The 23,172-nt window shown below is 42.4% G+C and overlaps 1 protein-coding gene across 2 annotated transcripts in view; it reads right to left on the bottom strand.

The window, feature by feature from the left end:
• Window positions 1–9,553, bottom strand: part of CLSTN1 (calsyntenin 1) — a 38,644-nt gene extending 29,091 nt beyond the window's left edge. For both annotated transcript variants that reach the window (XM_030507630.1, XM_030507631.1), the window contains exons 1-2: window positions 9,195–9,553; window positions 330–452 (exon numbers count right to left, since the gene is read on the bottom strand). In XM_030507630.1, coding sequence (XP_030363490.1) covers window positions 330–452; window positions 9,195–9,297 — 226 coding nt within the window. In that variant the 5' untranslated portion in view covers window positions 9,298–9,553. The remainder of the gene's footprint in view (window positions 1–329; window positions 453–9,194) is intronic.
• Between the last annotated feature and the right edge of the window lie 13,619 nt (window positions 9,554–23,172).

Genomic DNA, 23,172 nt, shown 5'->3' with positions numbered 1-23,172 from the left:
AAGGTAAGACACTATGCAAAAAAAACCCAAAAACACAAAACCACAAAATTCCCCCCCAAAAGCAGAATTCACATAAGCACATGACACTGAAAGAAACACGGAATACCTGCAATATAGAGCACTCTCTGGTTTGGCTCTTTAGCTACAGCTGTGTATTTACAGCTGTAAATATGAAATAAAACTCTGGACCATGCACAAACATTTCCTGGGGTCTAAAAGCTTTGAAGCATTACGCTGCCGTTAGGGAAAACACAGTAAGTAACACACAGCATTCGTCCTCAAGAAAGCATTTCCACTTCTCAGAAAACAAATGCAGATGAATTCTTTACCTGCAAAACGCAGAGGTGCATCTTTGTCCAGGGCTATCAAAGGGGGGTCCAGGAGCACTGTGTTGTCGTTTTCCGTAACTATACCATGATAGGTTGTTTCAATCCATGGCTTATGCTTGTTAACTGAAAGGAAAACAAAGTACAAAGTCAAAACGTTTGAAACTGAAAACTTCTTTTGAAAATGCTTTAGAACGCTGATTTCAATGCTTTCCTCTTTCCTTTTTCTAAATCTGCATGTGCATTTTACTAAATTAAAACTTTGAGACAAAATCCTGGCTAAGTATGTTCAGAAGAGTTCAGTGTCCCTGCAGGCTTCCCAAAAGTAACTCAAAGAACCTAAATTAGTCTCTTAACTATGTTGGGAGTTAAGATATCCCTGAAGTGCAACTCAAAAACCTTCTAACAGCGATGGGGAGCCACTGCCATCAGTGTCAAGTGTGACAACAGGAAAACCTATATGAAACACAAGGGCTTCTTTACTTCTCTGTGACTCGGAAAACCTGGGATGTAGTTGGTGGACTGTTCAGATTGTGAAGGCTGCTTCTAGTTTCAGCATTTTCTCTTGTGTAGGGTTTTTTATCATCATTGAGAGAACAGGTGGAAAAGAGATCAAACATAAGTAATTTCTATACAAATTTCTATACAAAATTCATACTAATTTCTACACAAAAATAGTTATCACAAAAGATACAAAACAAAATCAGATGTTATCTACTAGGTTATCATCTACTACCTGACAATCCAATGCAAGACAGCCTTGATTACTAAATATTTATCTTTATGTTATGCTCTCCAAGACAAATACATCTTGTAGTCCATGGAAGCAGGACAGGTAGTGTAACAGCTACTCACTGACATTTGAATGTATTGCTTCTCTTGGTCTAACTCTCTTCATGCTGAAGTTCCACATACATCAGTTTCACCTAAATTGTTCTGGACAATGGATATCTGCTACTTCAAAAAACTCCTTAGGATACCACATACTACTGCTTTTTAAATTAGTATTATTTTCCCAGATCCAATTCTGGAAGGTTGTACACATCTAGCTCCTTACAACCTATGGAAAACGTTCATCTAGAGGGCCTTAAAACTGCTCCTTACCAGACAAAAGAATGATCTTCGGCAAATGATGTATAGTCACGAAATTCTTTGCTGAAGGTCAAAACAAACGTACCAAAACAGCATTCAACAGGTGACATAACCCAGATTTTGGTCTTCAAGAGATCACGTACTTACAACTTCTGAAATAAATGCCTGTGCAATCACAGCAAAGTATATTCTACAGCTAGAACACCATTACACAGTTGAATCCTGCTATTTCCTGCTTTTTTTATATTAGACAAGCAGGTTCTCAAAAGAGGCAGAGATGTAAGGCTAACCTAGACTTCTGAATCCTGCCTCTCTAACAAACTAAAATGGATTCCTGATGTCTCTCATATGATTACCCAGGGGAGTTAAACTAAACTGTGCCAAAAGGACACTTAAGCAAATGATTAAAAATGATAGAACTCACACAGGAAACCATAATACTCTCCCAATATGCTTTTGTCCGCAATCTTTTGTTACTAGCAACAAACTGCTAGACAGGATATAATATCTTCATACATAATAATGCAGCAAGAGAGAACTCACAACAAACTATTTTAATGCAAATAGTGTTTAATTACCACCGTGTGGTTTTACTCAGTATGGCAACACTATCTTTATTGCCTCAATTGCCTCACATGGGCATGCTTTCAATATTCAGCATACCAAACAGCCAGCTCAACATCAACCACATGGTTCTATTTACCCAGAGAAGTACACTGCTGCAGCACCCTCCAAGGAACGTGTTAAAAGGAACCCTGCCATGCTCAGAGGGACTAACACATCCTTCCTCCCTCAGAGGGAAGGCACCAATAACTGTTAACGTTTGAGTCTCCAACAACATCTCTCAATTCAAATCTGGTCTAAAGAAAAGTGTTTCACTAATACAGCTATGGCTGTTAGAAGCACAAGGAGAATGCAGTTGTGTATGGTTCTGTCAGTGCATCTGGGGTGGTTACACCTCAGTTGAACAGCTCAGACCCCTCCAGCCATTCCTCTTAGTCTTCGCAAGGACCTAGTACAAAACACTAAAAAAGATTTCTCCCAAACCCCTCTCCACCTCCATTCTAATGCTTCTAAATGTAGATGACAAATTAATTGGTTTCAAGCATTGAGAAACCTTCTTCTGATTTAGCAACCTACAGTAAATCCCACTACTGTAGGGTAAGGAAGTCCTATAAAAGCTTGAAGCACTGCAACCACATATGAACAGAATTATGAGTATGTTAAGCATCTGCAGAGTCTAGTGAACCTTCAAACAACAGGCGCAGTTAAAAGCAAAGTCATGTCCTTTTATTGTGCTGCAGACAATAAAATCATAAAGCTTAAACCCCTTTGTGTTTAGGAAGGCTAAAACATCACCAGATTTTAAAACGTAAAGCTTAAATCCCTTTGTGTTTATGAAGGCTAAACATCACCGGATTTGAGAACACCAAACTTACTGCTGAATATCCAGGAAAGGCCCCTTATCCATATTTGTGATCTCCTGACTCCAGCATAACTACACACTGTAAGAAATTCTCCAGCTAGCATTCGAAATATGAGGCACAGCTTATGAGCGATACATTACCGCTGTCCCTGAACCAACCGCGAAATTGAACCAAGTATTATTCTGATCTCAGATGGCTTAAATATTATTCAATGTTGGACTGAAAACCAGCCTTTCACATTTTTTGCCTCTAATTGTCACAAACCTCCTGAAATCTAGAGAAAGTTGTTCAAATAAACTGTTCAGACTGTTACTTTCAAACCAAAAGTCGGCCCATTCCAAGCTTGACACTAACAAAGTGCCCTGAGCTGTTAATCTCTTGCCATTTAACTGGGATAAACTACACTGGTTTCCTTGAAACACAATATTCACACTATTTGTAAGCGCCTCAACTGGAATCTGTTGTAAATCCCAACTAGCATTTAATCTAGTCAAGTGGGGGAAGCTACCCTGGCACCACACAGCAAGCTGACTTCTACTTAGTTGTTGGTGGCCAAAAAACATTTTAAAGCCAGCTGAGCATCCTTCTTTTTCCAGCTTGCCAATTGAATTGTAACAACTCAGGGCAGAGCCTTTACTGCTGCCAAGCAATGGCTGAACATGCATCTGCAAGGTGAGCACAAGCCACCTAATGGGGTTTATCTAAAGATAACTGCTGCTAAACTATAGGAGGAAAGGGAACTGGTACCTGATGTGATGTGTGCCTTGAATACAGCTACTTAAAGTACGCCTTTCTTTAGGTAAATGTGTTCGGTTCCCCATGAATGAACAGAACAGCTTTTATAGTACTGACTGGAACTGCAGAAAAAGGAATGCACGTCAAGGAAAGGATGCCTCACCAAAAGTAATACAGAACACAAGCCATGAGATTAACCAAGAGCAACTCTTCCCTGCTGTTTAAAAGAATTAATGAATGTAAATGAATATGTAGGCAGGGCAGGGGGTTTTAGGACTAGTATGGAAACTTTAATCAAAAACTATAATCTTAAAACAATCAGAATTAATCCAGTCTTCTTATTTGAATGTGAACATATTAAAGCTAAATGTACTTATCAGAGTCCTTTCCAAGGACTTCCGTTATCTTCTTACAAGTGGTCAGAACGTTAATTTGACTTAAATGGGATCTGGCACCTACATAACTGAAGATTTAGGCATACCTCCACCAGAAAAGGCTGTAACTGAAAATACTTTTTCTTTTGGATAACTACTTCTAATATATAGCATTGTTTAGCCACGCTATCTTTAGAACTAGATGAAGATGATGTAACAAGTACTAGAGTTTGAAAGCTAGGTGTTCAACCCAGTGACAATAAGCATACTCCTTTGTAAAATCCACACTGGAGACTTCATGAAAAATCCAGAGATTGCATAAAAAGAGAATTATAGTCTTCATCAATTCAAATGAACGGCTCACAATGAACTGAGTGAACAGGCCTTTACTCCTGTCCTGAAGGTCTGACAATAATAGATTACTGTGCACCCTTTTAATTGTCTTTCTCTTGATGTAAAAGAGGTAAGCGTGCCTTTCAGAGAGACACTAAAAACTCTGAAGTATGTCTTACCTTGACTATTCATAATTTAGTTCTGTTCTGATGAAATTCCATGCAATATCATTAAAGCAACACGTCTGTGTAGTACAGAACCACAGAAAAATATAACTCAGCCAAGGAGTAAAGATCTACACAATAAAATAACGCCTCCTCCACCCTGAAAGTAAAGTTTAATAAGAAAGGGTGTAGCACAGCCTGATTATAACATGTGTTCCGTTCCTGCCCTAGGCTCAGCCAACCTGCAATTCAGAGCTGTGCCTCTTATAAGGGTGAGGATTAACTTTGTGTATAAACAACTTGAAATATCTCAGTGGTTCTGAAAGAAAAGATCTATTGTACTTGTTTATTAAATGGGGTCTTCTCATACCTCAAATTTTATCAAAAATCATTGTCTTACAACCAGGTACAAACAATAGGATAAAACTGAACACAAGTTTTGCTCAAATGCTGAGTTTCTTGATAGCATGGAACTTTACAGTATGGGTTTCCAAGACACACTATAATTCCCATTACTGGGACATGAAAGCTGTAGGCACTAATAGGTTATACAGAGATGAATCTGCACAAGGAAAGGGATTGGGTAAAGGCATGGGCATCCACAATATTAACCTCTATGGTTCCTAACTGAAGGAAAATCAGGTGGTTGAAATTCATCCCACAATTTCAGATCTCTATCTTGGATTCTTCGCCACAGTTAAGGAGCATTTGTAATGTCCGCTCTGAAAGTTCAACTGTCATACACTGGGAGCACAAGGTAACATTTGTAAGTTGTCAGGTACCTACAGTTTGAGCCTGCACAGTTAACACTAATTCTCCAAACACCATATTCAAACTAATGGCTGTAAGAGTTTAACAGGTTTTATTAAATTAGAGTTTGCCTAAGGAAAAATCTCTGGTTTATCACCACTTACAAAGAGTTTCCTATTGTACGCTGAACCAGTGGCCTAAACCTGATTTTATTTCTACAAAGATACATAGAGGTTTTGCTATAAGCCTGAAACTAAGGTACATGTAATCACACACAAACTAGTCACAATTTTTAGTATCCACAGCTGCAATAGAAGAAATGTTCAGAGCACCAAAGAGGATCTACTCACCACATTTCAATTTGGAGAAAAGCCTGGCAGGGAAAACAGCAAACCAAAAATATTCCACCACAAAACAGTCTAAACAGGATTAAGGCAACAAAGCCCTAATTTTTAAAGTGAAATTTAAGATGTTTTAAGCGAAACAGAACACTGAAAGAGAAAACTGTGAACATTTAATAAATTCTCTCTTAAATGGGGCTAATTCTAGGGCAAGAATAGAAATCACTTTCTAACTACTGTCATATTTATAAACTTCACTCCTTGAAAGGGAATCTTATTTACAAATACAGCAACCATCATCCCAGTCTAGATGGCACTTCTGGCTTTATCTGTTGATCCCATTTAAAAACAGGGAAACCAACTGGGAGCTGCAGCAGCAACTTGTTTTCAGCCTGAATACAAAGCAAGTGAGACAAGACCTAACACTATAAACAAAAGACAGACAGACAGTTCTTCAAAGGCACTCAGGTTTCTAATAATCCTTTCTAGAGGCTCCTAAGGAGGTTGAGTCCCTGCTGAAGCCACTGAGTCAATCAGAACGAATCAAATGAATTAGAGTGCAAAATAAGATTTAAGACCAAGGCTTCCGACTTCCTGAACTCTCCCATGTTTTGAGGCATCACTATGCCCCTTAATATCACCAAATTTGAGAGACACTTCTCTGAATGCAGCTAAATACAATGAGATAAGGCTCAGGAAAATGGTACAGTGCTTTTGTTCAGGAAACGTCAATGACTACAGAAGTTTTTTCTCCTCTGCAGAACAGTTTCATAGCCACTAAGCCATCGGATACATAGATTTTCATGGCAGAAAATGCTGCTTTAATAGAATTCTAATTTAATTTGTTTGAGATAAGGTGTTGACATTATGCTGTCCTGGGGCCTGATCTGGGTTTAACTCCAAGCCTTCTAACTGCCATGAGAAATGGAAGTCCATGAGCCTAGCTTCTGTCCTTCTCCTAAAAAAAACGAAACCCCAATCCTCTCTGCAATCTGAAACTGGTGATTTCAAATCCACAGAAAGGTTATATACCTACAAGTCTAGAAATGTTTCTGTTGATAAATTTTCCTGCTAACTTGGCACAGACAGCACAATCCTGCAGTCTAATAACATGGGAGAAGTGAACTGGCACAACAGTATTCCAGACACACAAAGTAAACCATGCTTGCCCTCCACTTCCTCCATTTCCACAGCAGTGTATTATTTTATATAATATGTACAGGAAAAGAGATTAAAATAGTTTGCCTAAACAGATGGCTGTATATTGTGCTTTTCCAAGCATTATGCATCATAGAAAGGTCTAGCACTAGTTAATTCTGTCTCTTCTCAGTACTCTCTTACTTTTATAAATCCTTAGAGGTGGGAAAAAACCCAAAAAAGCCACCAGAAATAGCAAAATTATCTTTTAGATAGTCTTAAATTTCCTTGCCTCTAGAAAGGAGATAGAAACTAACCACCAGCCCTGTATTATGAAGGCTTTCCTGTGTCAAAGGAACATCTGCAGTAAGACCGTGGTAGTGAGAAAGTGGTTTGTGGTTTAGATTTAAAACGTTCATAGCACCACATAACTTCCTGAAATAATCACAGATCAGCAAAGCTTCATCAAGATAGTATTATTTTGATCAATACCCTTCCCTAAATGACCGTAATTTGGAAGGGACTCAAGGCAAGAGAGGTATATCCCTCTACCTGGTCAGTAACCACAGAAGCAGCAGCCATTAGCTGCTCTGCCTTCTCGTCAGAAAAGTCATTCCATTCCACTCCCCATTCAGCTCTGTCGGTAAATATCCAATTGTTTCACTCTGACAAGCAGTATGTGAACACACCACTAACTATTGCTTTTCTACTGCAACATTAGTCCAACAAGCTTAGAAATATTTAGGTCAACTTGACCAATCACAAGATAAATTCAGTGAAATTGAGAGTTCTACCGAACAGGAATATACCTCTTTAGAACCTGAAACCAACAAGGGCTTTGAAAGTCACAGATGAAAAAAAATGGCACTGAAAACACAGCCCAAACCTGGAAGTTTACCACAAATGCTTCCAAACAATTGTTTCTCCTAACAACAGGGAAATGAGTTACCCGAGCAGCTTTCCAGGTGTTCTCTAGAGCTCACCTGTTAAATGCATCCTCATGTAACATTATTAACAGGCCTACCTGGAGTAGCCAAAATGCCCTGAGGACTAAGGCAACTGCACATACTAAGGCAAAGCAGATCTCACGCTGTAACTCAGTTATGTGTGATGAAGTTTAACAGACCAGGACCTGCAGTCCAACAGCTCTGTAGATTAGACTGGAGACAAGCACAGTCCCTCACAAACTGCAGAAGAGCTGACAGAGCTGCCTAAATTTGACATTTGTTTCCAAATACATATTAGCTTCTTTGGAAATGGTTTTTGATCTTCGTTTTATTCATTATTTAAAATGATGGAAAAGCCTGGCAATTCAATGAAACTGTGCTGCCGTACTGGTGGGGTAAGCATTAAAATTTCATGGTTGCAAGGATGCTAGTGAATAGGTTGAACTTCAGAGATCTTATACAGGTAAATCACAGCCACTATCTAAACAGCTGGCTGCTGACTTATTATAGCAGCAGCTTCTTGATCCTATGTAGGGAAATTGCAGCAAGATGTGTCCTTAATGACTTGTTTCTGTTTAAGATCAAGAACGTCCCTTTAATGTAGCAAGCCATTTTAAAGCCACACTTCTAATCTACGTTCAAATTAAATACAGGATCTCAAATCTCATCATATGATCGAGTAAATCTTGCAGAAACGGCCTTCTCAATTCAAGGGGTAACCTTCAGGTAAGGGAGCATTTGCAAGCCTCTTATGGAAATCTGCTCAGGAGGAGACCTGCAATGCGTATACTTTTACTCTACAAGATCAATCAATAGCCACCAGGCCACCGTTTAAAAACGCCGTATCGCTCCATGTTTCGCCAAGCTCTCCTCGCTCACAACCAAACGAGTGTTCTCCACCTCAGCCCGAAGGCTCGGCTCCCCGGGGGCTCACCGAGGCGGTTTTATTCCCCCTTCCCACGCCGCCGGCCACCGCGGCTCTCCCCCGAGCCCGTCGCGGCTCTGCCGTGGCGCCTTTCCAAGCGCTCCCGCCCGGGTCCCACAGGCCGGGCCGCTCCGGCTCCCGGTGCCCTTCTCCAGCGGATCCCCCCCCCCCTCAACAAGTGCGGACCCCGCCTGAAGGAGCCGTTATGTAACAGGCGGGCGGGCGGCCGGCACCCAGCGCCGCCGCGCATCCCGCCGCAGCCGGGCCGGGCCCCGCGGCCGAGGCCTGACCTTCGCGATAGGAAGGGGCTCGGGGGGCTCAGGTGAGCACCCTCCGCCCCTCTCTCTTCCCTCACCGCGGCGCCGCAGGTGCAACAGCCGCGGGTCCCCAGCGAGCCCCGGGGAGGGGCGGCCAGCGCCCTCCTTCCCGACCGCACCGCCGCGATGTCCTCCTCCGCGCTCCCCCCCACCTCAAAGGGCGAACAGAGCCAAGGGCACCGTCCCCCCGCCCGGCGGGTCCGCCTGCGGCACAGCCCCACGGGGCGCCCGGGGAGCGGAGGCGCAAGCCGGTGAGGGGGAGCCCGACCCGCCGCCCCCCCGCCCGGTGCTGGGCATCCTCCCGCACCCGCCCCGGCTCTGTTTACCTCGAGCGGCCGCCGCTCCTCCGCAGAGCAGCGCGGCGAGCAGCAGGCAGGAGGCGGGGGCCGGCAGTAGCGAGCGCGGCATGCCCGGGCGGCGCGGCGGCATGGCAGCGCGGAGCGGTGCAGGGCAGCGCGCACCCCCGGCTGCCGGGGCGGCTGTGGCGCCCCCGCTGGTCCGCGCTCCTCTCTGCGCCGGGCGGAGGGCTCGGGCTCGGCCCCGAGGAGGAGGAGGAGGAAGAGGAGGGAGGAGAAGCGCTGCCCCGCTCCGCTCGCCGGTCCTCCCCTCCCTCCCCCGCCAGCGGCACCTAAAATGGCGGCGGCGAGCGCGGCCGGTCCCCCCGCGCCCGTTCCCAGGCGGGGGAGGGAGCGAACCAACGCGCGCGGGGGATGCGGGAGAGCCCATGTGCGCGGCGGGGAGGGGCGGGGGAGAGCGCCGCCTGCTGGCGGCCGCGGTCCGGCCCCGCAGCCGGCACCTCCGGCCCGCGGTTTTGGGGTGGTTTGTTGGGTTTCTGGGTTGATTCGCAGCAGCTGAACCTCCCCCGCCTCGCTGCAGCTGCGGGCACTCGGTAATCAGCGCTGAGGTGCTGCCCGCTGGAGCCTGACCCAGCTGATTAACCAAAGGCTGATTAAACCCCCAACGTTTCAGAAAGTTCAAATCTCATAAAGCTATTTCAGTGTTTTCTCCTTAACATTCACAGATCGCTTCAGCAAAAAGCTGGTTTTTAACCCAATCCAACACTGATGCCAAGCCCACTAGAGGCCAGCCTGGCACAGGGAGCGGGATGCACAGCCCCGGGTCATCTGCTGGGCTCTGAACCACTCCAGCACAGATCAAACTGCCAACACCTGCTTGCAGCAAGCACTATGAAACACATCAGTGCTTTCTTACAGTGTTTTCAAAGCTTTAGAACTGCAATCCTGTGGAAATGTGTCTGCTTCAAAGATAAACGCACCTTAGAGCACCTTCATGCCTCTCCCAGTTGGTGCTTGTAGACTCAAAGGGGTTCCTTGGTGCTCATGCTGCAGAGAAAGTCCTGGGATGCAGCATTAACGCTGCCCAAAGGGAGGAACAGCAGCGCTCACAGTTCAAGCAAATACTCTGCAGAGTGAGAAACCTTTTTTAATGTAGTTTTACTGACTTTTATCAAGGCATAAGACTATTAGTTCTGCTTGGAAAAATTTCACAAGTACTATCTAAATCAATAAGTTTCATATGAATAATTAAGTTGCGCAGAACCTGTCCTATAACAAAAAGTTACTGGCTCTTTGGTCAAAAACTTCAATTAGAAAAAGTTTCAATAGAAGATGATCAGAGTTTTGACAACTAAAATGCAACCAACTTATTTTATAATTAGATATGACTACTCATGCTTTGTACCTATTAGCCATTCCCCTCCCACAGGGAAATAAAAATAAAGTCCAGAATGTTCAAGATCCCAGAGCTGTGGTATTTCTTTATTTTAAAACACTATGCGATTTAAATGCCAAGATGGATCTGTTCTGGAAAAACCTCCTCCTCCCTCCTGCCCAAGGCAAGCCCAATGCTGTTACTTGACCTTGCCTGCTCACTACCTGTTTGCCCCTACCTGAGGCCTAAGGTGAGAAACCAGGGTACTCACTGCCCTCAATGAGGCGCTGAGGTCTCAGTTGGCAGAATCTGGTCTGTGGCATTTGGATATCCAAAGACAAGCTGTTCTGCCCATCCATTCTCAAACCCAACCAGCTTTACTTGCTGTTTCTTAAGCATATTTCTTAATGTGAGTGTGTGCAGAGCAGAAAAGGAATTTGAAGAGAAACAACGCAATGAACAATACCGCAGTTACTATCCTTTGCTGTGGAGGTACCCCTTAACCAAGCAACCAAGTTACTCCACATTTACTCCTCTGACTGTGCTGTAGGCCACCTCTATCAAAAGCTAAGACGTATTTCTTTTTTTAAACAAAGCCTCAGTCTAAACCCCCTTGATTTCTCAGGCTGTCTAACATATGCTGGATGGCAGATCATGTCAGAAGAAGCCCGTAGCCCATCTGTTGCCAGCTAGCTGAGTCTTTACATTCTGCCAACTTAGCTTCAGCTGACAGTATGCTACATTAGGTATTTTTCTTTTGTATGGAGAGTAGTAGGGCTGTCCAGCTCAGTATGACTCTCAGACTAACTTAATACGTGAGTAAGAACCAGCCCATTAATAAAGATTTGCAAGGCAATATATCATCAGCTAAAAGAAGATTGCCCATTGATGAATACATGATGTCACACAAACCTATTTGCCCAAATATTGGATTTTGATTAAGAATATAACTACGTACAGATCTTGAATGTTAATATAAAAGCACCTGAAGAGGGCTTGTAAGTCAGTGGCCAGCTCACATGCAAATATATTCATATATACTCTAAAACACTTTCTGCAAAATAAATTATTACCTTTAAACTGAAGAACAATCTAAGTTCAAGAAGTGTGGCTGAAAACACAGTTTAAAGAGCAAAATTTGCTCTGCAGTCCACCTGGGCTGTGTCACGCATTACAGCAGGGGAAAGCACACTGTCATCGACTCAGTAAGAAGACGGCTTCAGTGATACCATCAGGACTCCTTTAAATGATTCTGATTCTGCAGAATTAGGAAGGGGAGACATTTTTAAGTGAAAAAATGCTATGCCCAGGTAAACCTTATTTATTGTACAATCACGCTACCAGCTCAGATGAACTAATCAGCTGAATCAGTCATGATGAAACCGAGAAATTTCCAAGGAAGGAAAAGGCACTGATTGCATTTCACTCTCTAAGCAAAACTCCTCCGACTCAGTTGTGACTAAGGCACTGATTCAGTAAAGCCAAGAATTAGCCTGTATTTTAAGATCGGTTGGATGATTTTGTTTGGTTAGATGACTAAGTGGTTTGAACGGGCAGTTTCATAGTTGAGCATACAGGTATTATGGGTACTCCACCTGTGCTGGAGACATCAAAATGCAATTCTGATCCGTATCACACTGATGCCCCATTGGCATTTACTCTAAAAGTATGGCAAATACAACATCCTCTCAAATACCTTTTATTTCATAAAGCTAAATCTAATTTAAACTGCCCAGTGCGAGACCTGCTATGCACCAGTCCTGTTTGCTGTTAAACAAAAGCTATCCTGTTTGCCAGAGGTAACTGCATTTCACAAGTTGACAGAGATTCTCGCTTTATATGAAATGCCACATGCCATTATTGCAGAGAAACGCAGAGAACCAACTTCAGCACCTTCATTTTTACCACTTTTCTCCCTCCTACTCTCTGACCTGCTTCTCAAGCTCAAAAAAAAATCCCGACAAAAAAACCACCATTGATTTTTATTTCATTGGTAAGCAACAAAACTGGAACAAATGGCTCCTGGCAGAACATGTTTTCCGTTACAGCTGAAAACCTATTGGTCTGATGTCCTTGAAATGCACAGTGTGACTAATGCCCAGCTTGCAAGGACCCAGGAGAACACATTTATTGCACTTGTCAGAATGGAGCTGAGCAGCCAGAAATTAAAAGATAAGGTGATAGGTAAAAATGAATGCCTTTGCTTGCTACTTAAAGGAAGCCAGTGAATACCATAAATACAGAGAGAAGCGAGACGTGCTCAGTTCAGTCACAGCAGATCTGATTGTTAGAGCTCAGGATCATAAAAGATTTTGGATACATGTGGAATATGCACTGTTACTTCTAGATATTAGATTTTGGCCCTTGTTCAAAAGGGAAGGTATGGGAAAAGGGTCCAGAACTCAAATAGTCTATAATTAGGTTGAGAAAATGGTCCAGTCTTTAAATAAAGAGGCTAGAACTGGTTGTGGGCTTATTTTCATCTCAGTACAATTCATGTCCTCATACTAGTTTGTTCCCAGATTATGACTGCTTTTAATGGGAAGATAGAACTCGGAACCCAGCTTTATCTCCTCCACCGAGCATTTGGTTTATCACAGCTGCCCTGAAACCACTTGTGAAAGGGAACCAATTGCCATAGAGACTATGCAGTAATTAAGCTCATGAGAGAGCTGCATGCACAGCCAAGCAAAATATCAGATGAAGGCAACAACAGACCAGTTTCTGAGGAGCTGTATTACAGCCCCACTCCAGCTCCTCCCATTCCCACCAGAGAAAGCAATAGGAGAATCCCCAAGTATTTGGGGAATTTGAATTGTAGTATTTTTTGGTTCTGATATGGCTCAATCTGTCTAAGCCAAGCAGGAAAAATGAACAATAATGACACTGAGAAATAGATAATTCAAGGTGAAGATAAAAAGTTAATCCTGCACAATGAGATCTATGAAACCCCAGACTACTCTTGTAAAGCAACAGGCAGAATTGGCATCTTTTGGGTCACTCAAAAGATAACTCCACAACAAAATGCTAGAGCAAGGAAAGAGCTTGAAGAGAAAACACAGAGAGATGACTTGTTACATCTTTTCTAGCCTTGCTGTCCTTAATATACACAGTTGCAATCCTCTGAATACAAAGAGGCACAAAATTCATGTGTTTTTAGGTTCAGTGGATGAAGATTTTTGTTTTTAATGCTTTGGAACCTGACTGCATATATTAAGAGGAGAAGGAATTAGAGGACTGGTTTTCCCCACACTTGAAAATTTCCAGAACTGCTTTGATCATGTGTGAGAATTGATTTAGGGGATGCAAATGAAGGCCTTGGCAATCTGAAGAAGAAAATCTTCTCCCTTGACATTTCTGAATGTTCAGAGAATTCTGAACAAGCTATTGAAGTATGGGTTCATCGGAGAGACAATAAGAAATCAGAAATAAGCAAAGTAGTACATAAAAACAACTAGATATCTCACAAGAAAACTAGCAGCATTAGCAATCTCCCTTGTTTAATCCTTTTTTTCCCCCCTTTTTAGACTTACCTTCTATTGCAAAATATGCATCTAGAAACATGAAAGCAATGAGGGAAAGATGCAAGGCTTTCCTTACAAAGAGCCTGAATATTCTGCAGCATCATTATAATATTTTACAACTCATTAGCACCTTCCATCCTAGGATCTCCAAGCATGTCACAAGCTTTAATGAATGCACTCTCACAATAGTTCTGTGAAGTAGAAAAGCAGGTGTCTAGATATTGTGGTGACAGGTACATGACAATTGAATAAGACAATTTCTAGGCTTTTCATTTGCATACTTAGGAAAGCAGGGCACAAAAGGTCGGTAAAAAATCAAGTACTGCAATACTTTGAAATACCTTGAATTAAAAAATACTGTAATACCTTGAAATACCATCAAGAGACTCGCTTTGAAGTGCTTAGTTAAAAAGTAATACTTGACTTAAGGACCTCAGTAAAATTTAGGCTTTATTAATGCAAATGTTTGCATCTAACACCACAATGGCTATTTTAAGCTGTATTATATAAATAGAAGTGGAGTCTGAATGAAACTAGACCTGTTTCTTAAAAATTCATTTCCTTACTTGAAGGGGTTCTGAGGTCTCCTTGAAACCACTGAGTCTCTGCAAAGCATTAAATAAATTACTTGTAAAGCTTAGTAAGAGACCGCTAAAGACAAAGAGGGGGAGAGTAAAGAAAGTGAAACAGCATCAGGTGTTCCTCCTCTAACTCCATAAAATGAGAATTGCAGTCAGGTGCTGTGGATGAGCCTTTCTACAATGTGTATCCACAAAAACCAAACCCATGAACTCCAGTGGTTCTATGTTGTTTCTTCATGTCCTGTACTAACTTATTCTCAAGAGCCAGCACAGTGGGCCATGCCCACATTAAGAATTACTTTAATTCCCTCATTAATATAGAAAACTGAACTAGTGATTTATGCTGGGGATGAGAAAGGGGGGGGGGGGAGGAGAAGGTCATGGATTTTCTTTCCAGTTCTATCACAGACGTTCCTTTGGGTCAGTGACTTGCCCCTACCCTACCTATTTCCCTATCCAACAACCTAATACAGTAACATACCATGTATAAAAGGATGGACAAACCAACTCAAATACTTGCACCAGGTACTGGTGACAATCTTTAAATTACTCAGCTTACAGATTTTTTGTATTCTTTAGGATTCAGTGAACATTTGGTCATACAATGAAGTCGTCTTCTTCTCTCTGCCTGCCTTCCTGCAAGGGAGAAGAATCACATGCATGAGTATTCCCCTCCCTAAGAGCCATATGGGAATGTAAAGGCATTCTCTGAATTCATTACCCTGCCCCACAATATGATTCCCTCTTTGTATGGGCAAGAAAATGGATGTTAATTTATTCCTTATTGCTAATTTGAAAAGGAGCACACACACAACAGTTCCATTGCAGAGACTTCTATCAAGGGTGTAGTTTAAGTCCAATTATGTGCTATTAGTACATTTGCTCTTTGTTCTTGTGGCATATTAATTACATGTCTGGTATTCTGGTAATTAACACAATTATACTCTTTATTTTCCCCTTTCGTTAGACAAATTCTTACATTTTATTCAGATAAGTAATTTTCCGTAGGTAAAAGGAGCCAAATTTTTACATATTAATAAAACCAAGCACGGGGTTTTTAAGTCGGCTTAGACAGAGAAGTTCCAGCAGTGTTCTTCAGCAAAAAGAAAAGCAGATGCTCTCCTGTTGGGCTGCAGTGTATCTCAGAGACTTCTAACAGGAAACCAAATTACAAGGCTCTACTTGTGTATCCAGCATTATAATCACTGGCTGAAGCAGCAGGGCCATAAGGACTATACTAGTACCGCCACACACAGCTCTTCCAGCAATGTCATTGCTGCTGTTCAGGGGCTCACTGTTAACAAGATCTTTCCTCTCCCACTGACATCCATGAAACTCAATGGCGTTTAACCAAAAAAAAGTTACAAAGGGTCAAGCAAGATGGTTTACAATTGCACAGATCATCCTCAAATGAACACTTACCAGCATTCAGGAACAAGACAGAACAAAACAAGCACAGTACGGTGGATGGATTTGACTAAATTAAGTATGTATAGATGTACTCTGCAGACATCTCAAACATTTTAAGGGTATTTTTTATTTTGAATGGTTGACCATTAGACTGAAATTATCTAAGGGCTCTCTGAAAACAGGGCTTTTTACATCATTATTATTTCCCATACAGTCCAGAAACCACAACAACCCCCCAAACTCATCCTGGAACCCAATTGTACTGACCCTGTTCAGAGAGCACAGAGCGCTTGTCCTAAGTATTTGCAAAGGTAAGATGTTGTCAGGACAGGGCTGCTGTGTTCTCTTCCTGACGACACCACTGACATTCTACCCGCAGACAAGTCCCTTAATCTCTCTATGCCTCATTTATCCTTTCAGTTTAATGCAACTTGCCTATTCCACAAGGATATACTAAGATTTCATTAATTGTTTCTAAAGTACTTTAAGATCCTGGGATGAAAGCCTCTCTAGAAATGCAGAGTATTATTATTTTCATTTAAAAGGCAGCATTTATAAATTCCCTGTTATTAAATGATCATGTATATCGTAAACAGCCAGGCCCAAATTTCCAAACAAATCTTAAGCAGCACAAAGTCTGATACTATTTTAAATACACTATGCAATAAGAAACATTCAGAAACAAGAGTATTATGAAAGAGCACAAACACATTATCATGATCCCTACATGACTGTTCATTGGCTTCCAGTTAATATCCTATTTTGTCTGTATTTTCTAGAGAATGCATCCTAAGACTGTAAACTCTTAACACTACAGCCTAGAAGAAAGCCATTGTGTCTAACTTTTTCTTTGGTATTTGTGGCCTCATTATTAAACTGTATTAAAAACATTACAAAGATGCAGCAAAGCTGCTTTTGTCTTTCCTGCCTTTTTTTTTCCTGGAAGCGTGCAACACTTGTCAGAGCAATCATGCATCTGCATCAAATGTTCAGTCTTCGGACTTGTGCTGGAAGTACCTTCAGGACCTATGTAAGGGTATGGAGAACTGGGAACAGTGGCATGCCAGAAGAGCAGATTATTCAATATTTGATTCTTTCTTCAGTACTATTCTTTTCAGTCCTTGCAACCACTTTAGGAAGCTGAAGTTATACCACTATGCTGCCATATTCACATGAGAAAAGACTTGCATCTCCTCTTTTCCTTTGAGTGCTATTAGCAGACCAAATCTAATCATGACCAAGTCAAGCAGACACCACCACTACAGGACAGACAACCAGCCCTGGTCTTCCCATTATCAAAACTCATTCTACTGACAGTCTCATGAGGGGCACTGGAAGAAAGGTCAGCACAGAAACTACTTTATGAAAGACACTGGAGAGGAGCCTGTTTGTGTTAACTGTAGGCTGTTCATAGGTAAATGAAATAAAACTACCCTGCAGCAACTGAGACTCAGAACCAGATGACTCAAAAGACAGAGGGTCAGAACTCATTTTCTTCTTCATCCCACATTCCACAATTTTCTCTAGAGCTCAGCCTTTTTAAAACAAGGCATTTTTAAACATTTGCCCACCTCTCTCTTAATAAGTCTTAAATAAAGGTCAATATGTTCATGAACTGTCTATACAGAAAGCATTTAGAGTAAAGGCTCTTTACTGCCCATGCAATTCTATTAACCAGATTTCTACTAAGATCCTGCTGTGCAATGCATGCCATGCAGTAGGCCTGTAAAAAGCACCACGTTCTGTCTCTCTGAGGTTGGCTTGCTGGGTCAGAGCTGCAGGCAGAGGGACTTATGCAAAGGCATTAGAACCTTGGTTCAAACTCCCAACCCCCTGGAAATAGTTCTGAATTCTCACAAACTTAACTTTGTTGTTTATCCTTCTGTGACATGCAACGACCAGACTACTACGATGTTGTGGTTTAACCCCAGCTGGGTTAATTCATAGGTTGCTCAGCTTGTATATGCTTTAACTACTGAAGTCCTTTTGCTTGTAATTAGACTAGAAACAACTTCTCCTCCATAATTGTGCAGTGTGCTGAATGGATGCTCAGTGGTAACGTACAATAGGTGCCAATGCTGTAGCTAGAGTCCTCGGAACAAGTCCTTCTGCCTGCACAGCCTGTTAAATTAGTTGGTATCAGTGAATTGATTTCCAGGATCTGGACCATAGATTATAAGCTTCCCGTATCGCCTTGGATCTTGAAGGTATAATTTGAATTTTCATCATGCAATATTAGATTTCATATCATTACATCCAAGTGCCTCCTACTCCTGAGAAAGCAGTGAGCGGCATGGTGCTGTAAGTGGGCCCAATCTTGCAGTCTCTGAAGCTAATGTGAACACTACTATTTATATGTGGAAAAATGGGATCAATTTTACTAAACAGTTCCTCTGAGACAGAGTTCTAGTTGCCTTATTTTCCACATCACATAGGGTTTTTAAAGACAACAAAAATAAGCTAAAAATCCATTACATTGTTTGTCTTGCAATTGGCTTCAAGCAAACTGGTGTTCTTCCTCTACATGTAGTATTTGACATGAACTCCACTCCTGGCCTGCTCAAATTCATCACATCTGGCAATAACAGTCTGCAGCTTTGCTAGACATTTCCCACATATCCTCAAAGCATTTCACATGTTGATATATTAAAAGCTTCACAAACCTCTGCAAGGCACGGTCAATACCTTCACTGTCTGCTGGAGAGAATGATGAAGTTCCTGTTTACCAGTCACAGAAAGGGTCTGAGACTAAATTTAGAGTCCCAATTTCTGAGGCTGTGCTTTAGCTACATAAACCATGTCTAGTGCTTTAAAAAATCCTTTTTTTAAAACTATCTGGTCCAGGAGGAAACCTCCCTTTTACATTTTGGTTGTGGTTTTTTGCTTGGTTGGTTTGGTTTTTCCCTGTCTCTAGAATTCCAGAGCTCCTAGTTTCTTTCCAGCAGTGCCTTGGCTATTGAAGTTAGTCTCATCAGACAAGAGCGCGGTGAAACTCTTTGTCATTTCACACACTTATTCCTATTGTGACAGATAGTGGTTGTGACCCTTCCTTGCGGCAAGCCCCTGCCCTCCTGCCCTTCACTCTAACTGCAGATTTGCTAATCACGTTTTGACCACCCACCCATCTAATCGCTGCAAGCCATGGAGCCGGCCCTATTTCCAGTGAAGAGCAGCATAACACGCAAATAGGACACTTGTGTTCTCTTCCGTATGGAGGGGATCAGAGGATTAAGAGGAACAGTCAGCCCTGATTAATGCTGCTGAGCAAGAGCTCCTTGCCAACAGCAGGGGCCGATTGCCGCCCCGTGGGGAGCTCCAAGGCAGACAGTCTCCCTACAAGGACATGTCGGCCTCCTGTTTTTAAAACTAGATGCTGCTTTCCATTGCTACTCTGCAATAGAAAGGAGGTTAAATGCTGAGAGCAGGCTGTCCTGGGGTGGGATGGTTGTGTTAAAGAAGTGGAAAGCTGCTCTGGAGACATGCTGAAGATAAACAGAGGTTTGTTTCTATCACTGACTTAGCCACTGACCTGCCACCAGTAGGAAAACAGCAGAATTCTATTCAGAAGCTTTTATACAGGCTGAATAGGTGTTATTATGAACATAGAAACCTTAAAAGGGAGCCAGCAAAGAGTTGTATTGTCTTAAAGCAGGACACAAACATACACTCAGAGCTCAGGCTCATGTACCCAGCAGAACCGACCTCATGATAGTTTGTACTCGGCACAAAGGATGTCCCCCAACCAACCCAACATATGTAAGTGAATCTGAGCGATTTAGAACAATTACCCCATCCCAACACGTGCTGCTTTAATGTGTTTATTAGATTGTTAACTCCATGTTTTCCTCCACTTGGTGAGGAAAGATAAAACATTTCTAGTGACTTTTTCTAGAGGTTGTGTCCCCCTCTTTCATGGGATCAACTTCCACTGGACCCAACACGATCTCAAGGACCATCCTAGCACCTGGACAAACATTCAGCAGGCTTGAATTTCCACTCCAGCTGTACCTTTTAACATCTCAGGTTTTCTCTTGTTTTCAGTATGGACAACGAGCTTTTGATATGAGACTTCCTACCTTTCCTCCTTCTGGTCTATCCACTATTCTTCTGTGTCAAAGTGGACCAGCTGAATAAGTGGAAGGACACAGTGTCTTCTGCAAAGGAAGCAGGGGAGGCTGTAAATCCCACGTTGTGTTAAATGACTTAAGCACAGCGCTTTGCACTGCCTTCTAACAGCACCCATTTCTCCATGTTTACTGTTGCTTCAACGACACATTGCCCACTGAGTGTAAGTAAAAAGATTATGAGATGAGACAGGCATATCATCCTGTCTGAAGCCCAGCTTACACTGGCAGCTTCGTGCAGCACGAGGAAGAGCCTGTGGGAATGCTGGTGTCTGTGTAATGTTACATTAAAATACAGCCCGTGACAGGTCAAGTATTTGTTGACCTGATCTAAAAATGAGTCTGAGTGCCCAGTTTTCACCAATGTGAACAGGAGGTATATGGTGACACCTAAAATTCCAGAGGTTCTGCAGTGACTGAATCCTCCTCAAACTGAGCGAGATGCACAGGAGCTGGTCTTTCTGCCACAGAGTAAACAGGATAAATGGAACAATGTGACACCTTCTCCATTCGTTAAAGCCATGATTTATGTACAAGATTATTATATGCCATTCTACAGACCTAATCCTAGCCCCTGAAGTAACAGCACAGATTAGTGGTTTTGACCATTTCCTAAAGTGATGTCACTGGTAACCAGTGAGACATCTCAGACAGAAAAGATATTTGATCAATGAAGGGGAAAAAATCCCCTACGTATGTGTGGAATAGCCATTTTCTTCAGCGAAAGGCACACAAAGCCACACATCATATGCTAGATATGCACAAGAGAGTTCAGCATGAGAATGCCTTTATACCCTTTTCCCTGAAGCATCTCCGCTCCCTTTGCTGCCCAGCTCTCATTCTGCCTGACAGCTCCTTAATCACAGCATCTCTGTCAAATGCATAAAATATTATTTAACCTCCAGCACAGAGGAAAATGCATTTATAACCTACTGGGTTTTCCCCTTTAATTTCTCTCTTTCCACCCTTACTGCTCCTCCTCTCTTTTTAGTAGCTCTAAGCAAGAATGGTGCTAACAACCTTCATAAAGATTTATTCAGGCCCAGACAGGAACTGACTCTGTTCACTCTGTCAAGACAGGAGACTGCCGAAACACCACACATGACCTCTTCTTTCTACCCAGGTGGCAGAACGCACTATCCATCAGATCACAACAGCAGCGTGGCCTCTCCTGCGAAGATGTCAGTATGTGTCATTTTAGAGTTACAGAACTAATTTAATTGTGGCAGAAGCACAACTAAGTCACTACTCAATCCTGCAGACTGAATGTTGATGATGATACCTAAGTCGTATCTAATAGTACTTGTGTTTCAGAGATATTTTTGTGGCTTTGCCCTACAGCAACCTGATGCAGTTCCTTCTGACTGAGCTGAATTCAAGGTGGTGACTTCAAGCTTCTATCAGGTCTAGGATCTTACTATGTCAAAACCCTAATTATCTACAATCCATCTCACCAGTACTTAAAGCCATGGTGCTTTTCCTGACAAATTCCCTATTTAAACCTCTAAGGACAGAGGAAAGGATGTTCCCTGTAGAAGAACTTGAGCTGTGGATCTTTGTACGCATAGCAGTGGTACCATGCTAGTCAACTGTTTACTAGAACAGGTACCTATCTGAGCTCTGCTGGTTTTGGTGTCTGCTGTTCCTGTTTGTTACTGATATGTAGTTAATCTAAACACTTCTCAGCTACTAAAGTCTTGCCTCCTCCTTTTGACAACAGCACTGAAAGTGAAAAGACTGCATTTAATTCCCTGCACTGCTCCAATCCTCTGACATTTAGACCATGCTACATTTAGAGAGAAGAGGAAAAAAAAATTTCAAGTAAAAATGATCACATACCTACACTTCAATCCAAATGTCCCATTTAGTTTCAGAAGACTGTGACCTGAAGGTCAAGGTCAGACTAAAACAAAAGGCTCTACTGAACGCCCATATGGTACGAGCAGCTAAGCATGCTACAGAGCCAGCATGCAGCACAGTTCCTTTTAGAGGGAGGCTCTGAAGTCTGGTGCTGCTGGCGAGGCAAGTCAAAAGCTTAAGATCCTGTCTAGTTTAATTATCATCCTGCTCCAGGCTCAAAGAAGCTTATGAGAATACAACAGTGAGGCAGAATCCTCCTCTTCTGCTTCCACCTACAGGAATTCATCCCTTTCTGACCTGCCCCTGTCTCCCTCCTCACACACACCCCAGAGATTTAGCAGCATCTATCCATTAAAAAAATTAAACAACATAACAGAGTACAGACTATGCTATGGACTGTTATACTTGCACAAGAGAACTCCATGCCTAGCTGTGAGCGGTGTCAGGCACACACGTGAGGGATTAACTGCAGACATCGATCAGGCGACACATAGTTAATGTCCGTCTGCTCCTGGCACTTGAGGTACATGACAAAAGACTGAAGGAAAATACTTGGCCACCACTGTCCATTCCAATCACATTCAATGCAATTTACACTGTGCCCTCTGGTTAGGAGGTCACAAGTAAAGCTGAAAAGGGATTACAGTGCATCCTCAGCAGCAACACAGGCTTCTACATCATTCCACAATCAAGCAACCTCATGCATTCTTCTCCTTCATGGGACAAATGTATGTTCATAATAACATCCAAAGCTGCTCTCATCTGAGGCAGCATCCTTCCTCTGAAATCATGGAAACTTTCCATCCCTTCACACAGTTAAAAGCCATCAGTGACAAAGTAGGGAGACCATCATCATCTTACCCTAGACTATAAAGACAGCGACAAGTTCCAGTGCCATCCTCCCTTGCTCCTGTTGGCAAACTGGACATGATTAAGCTGTTTCAGTTCCAGTCTCAGGTTGCTCTGCAGTTCTGGACCACAATTATGTATTTAGCTTCTCTGAAGGAACAGATTAAGGGGCAGGGCAAAAAAGCCCTTTTTGAGCTCTTGTGCAGCTTAAAACAAAACCCATGGGTAGAACAGCTAGAGAGCAAGATTTTGGAGCCACATTCTTGCTCTGGTGTATCTCTACAT

Source organism: Strigops habroptila, chromosome 16, assembly GCF_004027225.2.
Source record: "Strigops habroptila isolate Jane chromosome 16, bStrHab1.2.pri, whole genome shotgun sequence".
Lineage (NCBI taxonomy): Eukaryota > Metazoa > Chordata > Aves > Psittaciformes > Psittacidae > Strigops > Strigops habroptila.
The sequence above is the reverse complement of the archived record's forward strand: the minus strand, read 5'-3'. Positions and strand labels throughout refer to the sequence as shown.